The sequence below is a fragment of the Pagrus pagrus genome (assembly GCF_965226575.1).
Source record: "Pagrus pagrus genome assembly, chromosome: 6".
In the NCBI taxonomy this organism is placed as follows: Eukaryota; Metazoa; Chordata; class Actinopteri; order Spariformes; family Sparidae; genus Pagrus; species Pagrus pagrus.
In genome coordinates this window covers 7,018,274-7,030,847 of record NC_140190.1, presented here as the reverse complement: position 1 = coordinate 7,030,847, position 12,574 = coordinate 7,018,274, and the positions used below count along the sequence as shown (strand labels likewise).

At 38.6% G+C, this 12,574-nt stretch overlaps 3 protein-coding genes across 3 annotated transcripts; all 3 read right to left on the bottom strand.

Moving 5' to 3' along the window:
- Positions 1 to 221: 221 nt before the first annotated feature.
- On the bottom strand, positions 222 to 2,944 carry LOC311258408 (uncharacterized protein). Its single transcript, XM_084354662.1, has 8 exons — positions 2,759 to 2,944; positions 2,539 to 2,626; positions 2,274 to 2,309; positions 2,119 to 2,177; positions 1,603 to 1,690; positions 1,469 to 1,504; positions 1,072 to 1,130; positions 222 to 986 (listed from the first exon to the last, which is right to left on the bottom strand). Exons 1-8 carry the CDS (start codon positions 2,824 to 2,826, stop codon positions 983 to 985), a joined length of 438 nt encoding a protein of 145 aa, XP_084210788.1. The 5' UTR covers positions 2,827 to 2,944; the 3' UTR covers positions 222 to 982.
- Positions 2,945 to 4,119: 1,175 nt separating this feature from the next.
- LOC311258410 (vesicle transport protein SFT2B-like) lies at positions 4,120 to 6,035 on the bottom strand. Its single transcript, XM_084354664.1, has 8 exons — positions 5,977 to 6,035; positions 5,783 to 5,872; positions 5,045 to 5,130; positions 4,813 to 4,894; positions 4,612 to 4,647; positions 4,457 to 4,515; positions 4,349 to 4,378; positions 4,120 to 4,240 (listed from the first exon to the last, which is right to left on the bottom strand). The coding sequence occupies exons 1-8, from the start codon at positions 6,001 to 6,003 to the stop codon at positions 4,201 to 4,203; spliced, it is 450 nt and encodes a 149-aa protein (XP_084210790.1). The 5' UTR covers positions 6,004 to 6,035; the 3' UTR covers positions 4,120 to 4,200.
- Positions 6,036 to 6,878: 843 nt separating this feature from the next.
- Positions 6,879 to 11,302, bottom strand: LOC311258060 (uncharacterized protein; the record flags this gene model as incomplete). Its single annotated transcript, XM_084354108.1, has 18 exons — positions 11,221 to 11,302; positions 11,020 to 11,109; positions 10,818 to 10,903; positions 10,589 to 10,670; positions 10,205 to 10,240; positions 10,057 to 10,115; positions 9,949 to 9,978; positions 9,805 to 9,840; positions 9,282 to 9,369; positions 9,062 to 9,097; positions 8,964 to 9,022; positions 8,856 to 8,885; positions 8,716 to 8,751; positions 7,676 to 7,763; positions 7,316 to 7,351; positions 7,151 to 7,209; positions 7,041 to 7,070; positions 6,879 to 6,936 (listed from the first exon to the last, which is right to left on the bottom strand). The coding sequence occupies exons 1-18, from the start codon at positions 11,245 to 11,247 to the stop codon at positions 6,879 to 6,881; spliced, it is 966 nt and encodes a 321-aa protein (XP_084210234.1). The 5' UTR covers positions 11,248 to 11,302.
- Positions 11,303 to 12,574: the final 1,272 nt, after the last annotated feature.

Genomic DNA, 12,574 nt, shown 5'->3' with positions numbered 1-12,574 from the left:
TAATATGAATATATATATATATATATATATACATTTTTTTTTTTTTAAATCTGTTTATTGGCATAATTAAACACATACAAATCACAGATTCAGTAAATGTACACATTAAAATGTAATATGAATATTTAAACATGAATGAAAACACGCAGGATAACTTCACATACATTTGTGATATTTTATTTTTTCAAGAATCAAAATACTGCAGATTTTTGCCCCATAACTCAAAAAGTAAAAAAAAATGTTTTTAAATAAAATAAAAATAAAGTATTTGTGTCTTATAATAAGTAACACAGCCTAAAAAGTCTAAATAAGCATATGAAGATTATTAATAGACCTAAATGAGCATTCATTAATATTTTCATTGTGCTTATTTGGTGCTTGAACTTTGCATTTCCATTTCAATTATGCATTCATGATATATATCTACTAACTAGCCTACAGTAAATAGAAATAGAGTAGCGATACTGAACTATATATGCAGGCCTACTTAAGTCCTCCCTGTGTTTGTGAAATGTACAAAATAAAAAGTAGCCTCCTTCGATAATAAATAAAATACACAGCGGCAGCCCAGGTTTAAATACAGTAAAAGTAAATTAAAAACAACAAACACAGGACAGTTTCAATTTGACGTTGACTAAAGTCCATTTCGGTGTGACATAATCCTTCTTCTTCTATCATCAGCCACGTGCAGCAATCAACCCTCAGGCTTGAGCATAAAACAATGATATTAGCTCAGGATCGCTCAATTTATTGACGCATTTTTACTGTCGGAGAATGTAACAATCACTGTCGGCCTAAAAAAACCCAAACATTATTCATTTCCATGTAAAATGTCAAAGCCACAGGGAGCCAATGTCGAGGGTATCAGACGTCCAGATGGGTTACGAATGACATTTTGACTCTGAACATTCTCGCAGCCAATTTTTATGAATTGTGCTCAAAGGACAAACTTCACAAACATGATGTAAGAGAGACTGTCAGTCTACCTGCAAACAAAACACATTTTGTGTCACAATGTAATATATTTACTGTATTTCAGACTAAAATCCATGTGGACAAATTGTGACTCACCAGATAAACAACATGACTGTCAGGATGTAAAATAAAAGAGCAAGTCCAACCCTCCTCCACTGCAAGAAAAGGGATGGATCTTAATCACTACTGAATCATCTTCTTAGTCAATAGAGTGATTACGTATTTTAGTTAGCATCGCCCTGGTTCCCCTCGATAAAAAGAGATTTTTGAATGTGATGTATTTTATATCATAGAACAAGACGTGTAAATATCTTAAGCCTGTGGTAACCACAGACCTTATTTCAGACATTTATCTGAAAACCCATTAAAAAAAACAATAGACTTTGAGACGAGGGAACCAGAAGTGCAAAGATGCTAACTGATTTCTGGGTTTAGGACTCATTACTGCAGCACTGTGTTAGAAGTGATGATAAGTCTCTTTAAGCTCACTCACCCAGAAGACTGCGAGGAGGGTCAACAGAAGACATATCTAGTGATGAAGGGACAAATGTGAATAACACATGGATTTTTTTTTTATAGACATGAAACAGTGAAAGGAAAAATCAGCAGTTTGTTTTGTGCACTCACAATGACGGCCAGCTCTCTGGCTTTGTCCCACATCCATGTCAACTGCTTCAGTAGTCCCACCAGATAATTGTTGTTGTTAGACAAGAACCTAGAATAAAAAACATAACAAAATGTAAATTCTGTTTGTATACGCTGCCCACATCGATGCTAACTACTGGCTGTTTAATATATAAACTACTCCTTCGGAGAAAATTGCCACAGTTCCATCGTCAGCAGCTTCAATCTGATTAGTCCTGACTTTTGTGAGCACTGACCTGCAGAGCACGTTTCCCAAAGCCTTTGTGGGCTGATATCAGCCAAATAATCAGTTATCAGCTTTTTTTCTACTACAAACTGTCGTTATTATAACAACCTTTAAAATCCACTATCGGTTGACCTCTGATCGTTATCTACCTTTACTTGACAAACCTCACAAATCTGATGAATGACGGACGGCACCAGCAGACAAAACACATTTTATGTGATAAAGTTGTTGTTTTTTTAAAATAAAATCCATAAAGACGAATTATGACTCACCAGTAAAACAACAAGCCTCCAAGGACGCCAATTAACAAAGCAAGTCCAAAGCCTGACCCCTATAAGAAAAGAAACAACTGCTGTCAAAGAGAGATGAGACTTCATCACAAATGTATTAGTCAGTTATTATTGATTGATTGATTAAGTTCACTCACCAAGAAGGCTGCACAGAGAATTGACACACCGCCCACCTAGAGCAATGAATGAGACAAATGTAAATAACAACATTATTTACATGAATTTCTTTGAACATGTCGGTTAATGTTTGGTCCTCAGGCTTTATCGGTGATGACAGAAAGGTAAGATGAATTGAATTGAATCTGAATTGACCCTTCAGAAGTCTGTAGACTGAGGGTTAATGAGGCTGTATAGACATGAAACAGTGAAAGGAGAACTCAGCAGTTCATTTTGTTCACTCACAACGATGGCCAGCGCTGTCAATTCGTCACACATGCTTTTCAACTGCTTCAGTAGTCCGATCAGAAAATTGTTGTTGTTAGAAAAGAACCTAGAATAAAAAACGTGTTAAAATGTAAAAGGCCACGAGGAGGCTGTTTCAATAACTTCAATGAGAGACCTGCCCCTTCATGAAAAAACCCTTCATTCAGCCAGAACCCTCAGCACAAAGACAAGACCTTACTTTGAGCAGGTCGCCACCATCTTCATTATGTCCTCCCTGGAAAGAAATTCACATAGATCAGACATCATTCATGTAATTGTGCCATCGTCTGTTCATTTACAAATCCATTAACACATTCATTTTTTGCATATATTTACACATACTCTATGTTGTATTACAAACCAAGCCTGTACTCATCAAAGTTTGTATGAGTAACACATACTGTACCAAACCCAAATCAACTCACTGAATGAACCATAAAGAAGAAACATAAGCATCTTTGAATATTAAACATGTGCAGCAACCTTCAGCACAAAGACAAGGCCTTACTTTGAGCAGATCTCCACCATCTTCATTACGGCCTCCCTGGAAAGTAATTCACATAGATCAGACGTCCAGACAGGATACAAACGACATCTTGATTCTGAACATTTCAGCTGATTTGAATAAATGGTGTATGAATGACAAACCCCCCAGATGGAATGGGTGCCTGACTGATCCTGCAGACAAAACACATTTATATATAAATATATATATATATATATCATAAGATTTTTATTTATTTATTTTTCATTAAAATCCATTAAAACAAATTGTGACTCACCCGGTAAGCAACAAGCCTCCAAGGACGCCAAATAACAGAAGTCCAAGTCCAAAGTTCAACCACTATAAGAAAAAAATACAACTGCTGTCAAAGAGAGATGGGACTTCATCACAAATGTATGAGTTAGTTATAAATGATCATAAATCTCTGTCTGCTGAGCTCACTCACCAAGAAGGCTGCACAGAGAGTCGACACAAGGCCCCCCTAGAGCAATGAATGAGACAAATGTAAATAACAACAATTTTTATGATGACAGAAAAGGTAAGATTCTGAATCTACCCTTTAGACTAAGGGTTAATCAGGCTGTATAGACATGAAACAGTGAAAGCAAATATCAGCAGTTCATTTTGTGCACTCACACTGACGGCCAGCGCTGGCGATTTCTCATACATCCCTTTCATCTGGTTCACTAGCCCCGTCAGAAACTGAATTCTGTCTGACAGGATCCTAAAACAAAAAATATGTTAAAATGTAAATTATTTTACGAGTCTGTATTCAGTGTTTCTCTGTCATCAGAAGTCGCTGAGATAGTCAGCTTCTCAGCAGCAAGGCAACATGGGGCCAGAGATTCGCCCTGAGATGCTGTCTTGGTTGATATGTTGAGAGCGGCAGACGAGGGTTGTGGTTCACGTTTTCAAAAATGGGGACCAGAGGGTGCGCTTTAATTATTGAAGTATCACGCTACTTAGCCTCTTTAGGAAAGTTTATTCCAGTGTGCTGGAAAGGAGGCTCCAACTTTTAATTCAGGAGGAACGATGTGGATTCTATCCTGATTCACTCTTTTGCGACGACAAAGAAGAAAAATAAGCAACTTTGGATATTAAACATGTGCAGCAACCTTCAGCACAAAGACAAGGCCTTACTTTGAGCAGATCTCAACCATCTTCATTACGGCCTCCCTTGAAAGTAATTCACATAGATCAGACGTCCAGACAGGATACAAACGACATCTTGATTCTGAACATTTTCACATCTGATTTGAATAAAATGGTGTATGAACAACAAACCTCCTATTCGGGATGTATGACAGACAGTACCTACGAACAAAACACATGTTATGTCACAATTTAATATTTATTTCAGATTAAATTCCATTAAGACAAATTGTGACTCACCAGAAAAACGACAAGACTTGTAAGATGCCAAAAAACAAAGCAAGTCCAACGCTCCTCCACTGTAAAAACAGAGAGATGAGAGATGGGACTTAATTACAACTGTATTAGTTATTTGTAAATGATCATAAATCTCTTTTTCTGCTTAAATCACTCACCCAGAAGGCTGCGCAGAAAGTCAACACAACGCACGTCTAGAGCAATAAATGGAACAAATGTAAATAACAACATGGATGTTTTTTTAACATGCTGGTTTATGTTTGACCCTCATCATTTATTAATGATGTAGGATTCGAATTGCAGGTTGTGAATTCAGACACAGGTCACTTAATCCCATTTAAAGAGTTTCATGCACTCACAAACATTACTGTCGTGGCATACACTCTCGTTTCATCAAACATCATCGTCTGCTGCTTCTGTGGCTCCATCAGAAACATGGTGCTGTAAGACAGGATCATAACAAAAGTCTGGATTCACTACGTACACACTGCTCACAATGATTCTAAGTAATGGTCATATTGATATAACACCATCATATTTTCCTCATCAGCTGCTTGAATCTGATTGGTTGTCATTGTTGTGGACACTGACCTGCAGACGGCACATATGTTTCCAAAAGTGTAAAACACAGTGAAGAGAGTGAGTCCAATCAGGGGGACACAGAGCATGTACACTCCCTGCAACACAGACATGGAGACAGGTGATGTGTGGCTTTCTGACACAAACTTCAGGTTTAAAGCAGAACTGGTTGTTGCTGTGTAGTCTGTATTTATACTCAGAGGCACAGGAACCACTTCAACTGACACAATGCGTTTATATATTTATTATTTATTTGATATTCTGATTATGAAATCACCATTTAATAACCCAGAATGTGATTATGGTGTTTTCTAGACACTGGAAGCTATTTTAAGGTTAAATGTTTCAGGGTAAACTGAAATGATGTAACATATCAAAGCTGTGTCATCCCATAACTATGTCACACAGGAAGAGGCCAAACACAATAGGTGAGGGGAAGTTTCTTTCTTGTGCTCCCTGTTTCTTTCACTTTCTGTCCCCCACGTACCTCCTCCGGTTCTCTCGATGTTTCAGCGTGGTGAAAAGAAAGATCATGTATAATAAATAATAAACATATTTATCAGGTAATTATCAAAGTCAAACTCCATGTAAATAGATGCAACAGCAGCCTATGTGAACACCAACTCGTGGATGAGCCTCAGCATCTCAGTGACGCAGCACACAGGCATCCTGTGTTGGCCTGTTATAGTCTGCAGCGCACATTTATAGATTTACATCCAGATGACCACTGACATTTTTATCAATCCTCACCAAGACTAAGCACACAGCTGCCACCACGGAGCAGGCGATGAATCCCATCATACGTTTGCCCCATCCTAAAGTAGAGGCTTCACTGGCAGTCTGCAAAATACACAGTTTAAACACAGATTAATTACTATTTATTATTAATACTTAAGATAGTTTTCACAGTTTTGGCCAAAGTTGGTGTTTAGTTTTTTTTTTACCTGTGCAACCGATTTTAATTTGTCCATAGCTGAAGATCCTGTATGAGTCGACTGGGTTGGTGAAGGAATCTGTTTCTGTTTCGAGGCTGAGTCAGAACATTTCCTCAGATCTGAGAAGATTGATAACTACGTCACACGGCTGCTGGCACGCCCACTAAATAACTGTACCGAGTGTATTTGCTGCTGCAATGTGAAGATATGAGCCCCCAAAATTAAGAGCCAAAAACTCAGTGGTGTGGTCTATGATTGACATTTTGGGTGGAAGTAACAAAAAATGCTTGCTACTTTCATACCAGCTGTGACAGTCCTGGACTCATCAATTAAAGCAGGAACTACCAGAGAAGTTGTTTAAGGTTGTTAGTAACTTTTATTGTAGGTCAAGCAGGAGGAAGATGGCACTTAAGACGCCTTACTGCAGGGCCGAATTTCCAGAAAGTGGACAGGCAGTGACCCGTGGCCTCCCCAGTAACGACGACACTTTGTGGGGAACCAGCCTCCCTTCACTCCTTGTGTTTCTCCCGTGGACTAACAAGTGATGTAGTATTAAGAGTGAAAAAGTCATTCATGTGTGCAGACTGTGCACACTTGCATTTACTCCTCTCAGTAATGGGAAAAAAATGACAGTCTTGTGTTCATTTACAGAAGAAACACTTTTATTAATTACAAATATTTAGACATATTAAAAAAGTCCACACTGATTAAAATTGGTATAAGAAGTAATCAATACATAAAAATCTATCAGCTCAATGAATGAAGCATGAAGGAGAAAAGGGAGGTGAAAGCAGATAAAACATGTGAGTGTGTGCAGCAGAAGAGTCACAGACTGAAGTAAAATCACGAGTAGGCTGTTTCAGTAACTTCAGTAACAGATCTGCTTCTCTCTGAAAACCCTTCGTCCAGCTTCAACCCTCCACACAGACAAGCCTCAAGCAGATCTCCACCATCTTCATTACGGCCTCCCTGGAAAGTAATTCACATAGATCAGACGTCCAGACAGGATACAAACGACATCTTGATTCTGAATATTTCAGCTGATTTGAATAAATGGTGTATAAATAACAAACCTCACAAATGGGATGAATGATGGATTGCACCTGCAGACAAAACACATTTTAACTCATAATTTAATATTTATTTCAGATTAAAATTCAATTCAAGACAAATTATGACTCACCAGGAACACAACAAGACTCCAAGTGCGGCGAACAACAAAGCAAGTCCGAGGTTCGGCCACTATAAGAAAAAGATACAACTGCTGTCAAAGAGAGATGAGACTTCATCACAAATGTATTAGTTAGTTATAAATGATCATAAATCTCTGTCTGCTGAGCTCACTCACCAAGAGGGCTGCACAGAGAGGCAACACAAGGCCCACCTAGAGCAATGAATGAGACAAATGTAAATAACAACATTCATTTTTTGAACATGTTGGTTGATGTTTGGTCCTCATGCTTTATCAGTGGTAGCAGAAAAGTAGGATTCTGAATTTCCGGCTGTGAACTCAGAAATGATTTCCTTTGAATTTACACTGACAACTTTCATCACATTTTCTTTCCGTACATGTGATTGTGCTCAGTTTTCTATGCAGGATAATTTCATCATGTTTCCCTTCAGAAGTTTGTAGACTGAGGGTTAATCAGGCTGTATAGACATCAAACACAGTAAAAGGAAAAATAAGCATTTAGTTTTGTGCACTCACAATGACGGCCAGCGCTGTTGTTTTGTCACACATACTGTTCACCTGCTTCACTAGCCCCGTCAGAAACTTGGTGCGGTCTGACTGGATCCTAGAATAAGAAATATGTTCAAATGTAAATTCTTTTAAGAGTCTGTATTCAGTGTTTCAGGTCTCTGTCATCAGAAGTTGCTGAGGTAGTCAGCTCCTCAGCAGCAAGGCGACATGGGGCCAGAGATTCGCCCTGATATGCTGAAGGCTCTGGACACTGTTGGGTTGTCTTGGTTGACACGCTTCCTCAGTGTCGCTTGGAGGTCGGGACAGTACTTTCAGAGTGGCAGACGAGGGTTGTGGTTTTCAAAAAGGGGGGAGAGGAAGAGGGAGTTCTGGAGTACCCTGCTTAACCTGCTGCCACCGCAACCCAGCCCTGGATAAGAGGATCGATGGATGGATGGGTGGATGGATGGATGGATGGATGGATGGATGGACATCCTACATTATGTCTTGAATGTACACACCAAATTTCATTCAGATCTGGATGTGTGAACAGGGTGTGGTGGTCAAGTGGTGAACTTTTACTGCACAATTATTATTATAATTACGCTGTAGGCATCATGATGATGAAACAAGTGTTTGATTGGTTTCACTCCTCTAAACTGAAGTAAACTAGCTTGAGCCTGAAACCTGCTTGTTAAGTTTTATTATCTTTAATGAGTGTAATGCTACCGTCCTGTGTTCATTTACAAAACCTTTGACACATTCATCTTTTTGCAAATATTTACACATATTTCATGTTGTTTTACAAACCAAGCCCCTCCTCATTAAAACTGATATAAGTAGGCCCAATCAATACGTACAGAACCGAATCAGCTCAGTGAATGAAGCATAAAGAAGAAAAAGACACATCTTTGGAGATGAAACGTGTAGCATGTGTGTGTGTGCAGCGGGAAGAGTCTGAAGCAGAGCCATGAGGAGGCTGTTTCAATAACTTCAATGAGAGACCTGCCCCTTCCTGAAAAACCCTTCATTCAGCCAGAACCCACAGCACAAAGACAAGGCCTTACTCTGAGCAGATCTCCACCATCTTCATTACGGCCTCCCTGGAAAGTAATTCACATAGATCAGACGTCCAGACAGGATACAAACGACACCTTGATTCTGAATATTTCAACTGATTTGAATAAATGGTGTATAAATAACAAACCTCACAAATGGGATGAATGACGGATTGCACCTGCAGACAAAACACATTTTAACTCATAATTTAATATTTATTTCAGATTAAAATTCATAAAGACAAATTATGACTCACCAGGAACACAACAAGACTCCAAGTGCGCCGAACAACAAAGCAAGTCCGAGGTTCGGCCACTATAAGAAAAAGATACAACTGCTGTCAAAGAGACTCACCAAGAAGGCTGCACAGAGAGGCAACACAAGGCCCACCTAGAGCAATGAATGAGACAAATGTAAATAACAACATTAATTACATCAATTTCTTTGAACATGTCGGTTAATGTTTGGCCCTCATGCTGTATCGATGATGACAGAAAGGTACGATTCTTAATCAGGCTGTATAGACATCAAACAGAGTAAAAGGAAAAATAAGCATTTAGTTTTGTGCACTCACAATGACGGCCAGTGCTGGTGATTTCTCATACATCCCATTCAGCAGATTCACTAGCTCCGTCAGAAACTGAATGCTATCTGACAGGATCCTAGAATAAGAAATATGTTCAAATGTAAATTCTTTTAAGAGTCTGTATTCAGTGTTTCAGGTCTCTGTCATCCCTAGCAGAAGTTGCTGAGGTAGTCAGCTCCTCAGCAGCAAGGCGACATGGGGCCAGAGATTCGCCCTGATATGCTGAAGGCTCTGGACATTGTTGGGCTGTCTTGGTTTACACACCTCCTCAGTGTTGCTTGAAGGTCGGGGACAGTATTTCTAGTGTGGCAGAGCAGGGTGTGCTCCAATTATTGGAGGTAACGCTACTTAGCCTCTTTAGGAAAGTTTATTCCAGAGTGATGGAAAGGAGGCTCCAACTTTTAATTCAGGAGGAACGATGTGGATCCCATCCTGATTCACTCTCAGAAAAATAAGCAACTTTGGATATTTAACATGTGCAGCAACCTTCTGCATACAGACAAGGCCTTACTTTGAGCAGATCTCCACCATCTTCATTATGGTCTCCCTGGAAAGTAATTGACATAGATCAGACGTCCAGACAGGATACAAACGACATCTTGATTCTGAACATTTTCACATCTGATTTGAATAAAATGGTGTATAAACAACAAACCTCAAATTCGGGATGTATGACAGACAGTACCTACGAACAAAACACATGTTATGTCACAATTTAATATTTATTTCAGATTAAATTCCATTAAGACAAATTGTGACTCACCAGAAAAACGACAAGACTTGCAAGATGCAAAAAAACAAAGCAAGTCCAAAGCTCTTCCACTGTAAAAACAGAGAGATGGGACTTAATTACATATGTATTAGTTATTTGTAAATGATCATAAATCTCTTTTTCTGTTAAGATCACTCACCCAGAAGGCTGCGCAGAGAGTCAACACAAGAGACGTCTAGAGCAATGAATGGAACAGATGTAAATAACAACATGGATGTTTTTTTAACATGTTGGTTTATGTTTGACCCTCATCCTTTATTAATGATGTAGGATTCGAATTTCAGGTTGTGGATCCAGACACAGGTCACTCAAATATGGATTTTCATTTTCATTAACAACGTCTTCTTTCCAAACTTGTGACTGGGCTTGAGTTAATTTTAAAGGAACAAGGAATAAGGAAGATGAAGTCCTCTGTTTTACCTCCTCATATTTTCTTTCCCTTAATTTCCCTTTAACAGCCTGAGGTCACATAGACAGGAAAGAGAGCAACAGGAAAAGTAAGCGATTAGTTTCGTGAACTCACAATCATTATTGTCGTTGCCAGCGCTCTTGTTTTGTCAAACATCATCGTCAGCTGCTTTTGTGGCTCCATCAGAAACATGGTGCTGTAAGACAGGATCATAACAAATGTGTACACGTGTACATTTTTTAAAGTAGTGATCATATACAAATTCCTCCTTGATATAAAACCATCATATTTTCCTCATCAGCTGCATGAATCTGATCTGGTTGTCATTGTTGTGGACACTGACCTGTAGACGGCACATATGTTTCCAAAGGTGTGAAACACAGTGAAGAGAGCGAGTCCAATCAGGGGGACAAAGAGCATGTACACTCCCTGCAACACAGACATGGAGACAGGTGATGTGTTGGACACATAAGCTCTCCCTGTATTATTCCTTATAGTTTGAAGCACAAACAAAGATTACTATTGAATTATTTGTAGATCCTTACCAAAATTAAGCACACAACCCCCACCACGGAGCAGGCGATGAATCCCACCATACATTTACCCCATCCTAAAGTAGAGGCTTCACTGGCAGTCTGCAAAAACAGTTGGATCATCATTATTATTATTATTATTATTATTATTATTATTACTTCAGTTAAGGTTAGTTTAGACAGTGTAGGCTAAAGTTTGCGTTTAGTTTTTACCTGTGTAGCCGATTTTAATTCGCCCATAGCTGAAGATCCCGTAAGAGTCGACTGGGTTGGTGAAGGAATCTGTTTCTGTTTCTGAAAAGTTTCCTCATTCATACATACATACATACATAGCCACTGTCCCATAGCTGCTGGCACGCCCACTAAATAACTGACTGAGATTTTGATTTGCTGCTGCCATGTCAAGACACAAGCTCACAAATTAAGAGCCAAAAACTCATTCAGTTACTCGGTGGGTGTGGTCTATGACTGACACTTTGGTAACAAAAAATGCTTGCTATAAAAGATACATGTCAGTTAGGTGTTGTTGATGATTAATGGTCGAGTATCACAGCCAAGTTGATTGTCAGAGCAACATTGTTTTAAATAAAATGTCAATAAAGCCGCTCGGGAGCAAACAGCAGTCTCAAAGTGACCCCCAACTGTAACGCTAATTTCTGACTGCAAGTGAATTTGACTTAATATACCTTATTCATCAGCCTGTAGCCCTTCAACACTGTATCGAGCTGGTGCGCCTAAACCTCACATACCCAACAAGGCCTTCATTCTTTTATGTATTTATTCTTTTTTACAGCACTCTTATGACTCCAAAGTAAACTGTTTAAACTCCTACCTAATTAGAGAAGATTTTTAAAAATTAAAAATAACTTGCAACTATAGTTGTGTTTAACAAATATTATTCACATTACAGAACAATTTAAGTGGAAGACTTTTCTTTGGGAGCTGTACAGAAACACAGATTTAGTCAGGACACGTGCATCTTTTCCACATCCCCACAAATTAAACTTCCTCTGGATCAAAAACAACTTTTAGGCATCAAATCTTCTATGAAGAAAAAAATAATGCAGGAAAACTGCTGTTTTACATTATGAATTTTAAGTCACTCTATATTTCCATTCACACTTTTAAGTGTGGCCCTCTCACTCAAATCTGTTTTATGATTTTCATGAATACCCCTTTTATATATCAGACTGCATGGGAGCGAATTGGTGAGAGGTACTAAAATTTATAATTTGGGATGTTTTACAATAATTAACACACATTGAAAATGACTGGCTAAATTGCAGATAGGCCTGGTTAGTTCATTGATTGCACTATACTGTTATTAAGCATTCATTTCCCCATGCAGTTGACTTTAACCGTAACTATAGCTCTTATTCAGTATAAACATCATCAGCATGAAAAACACCTTCAAACAAGGATTTAGCAATAATAAACAGTTTTAATGTCTAAACCTCGTGGCTCACATCTTTGTCCTTTGTTTTCAATCAACTCATAACCAAGAAATACACTCACATTAGAAACCTTCAAAATAGTAATACCCCAGGGTTTCTCTAGTGTTTCAGTT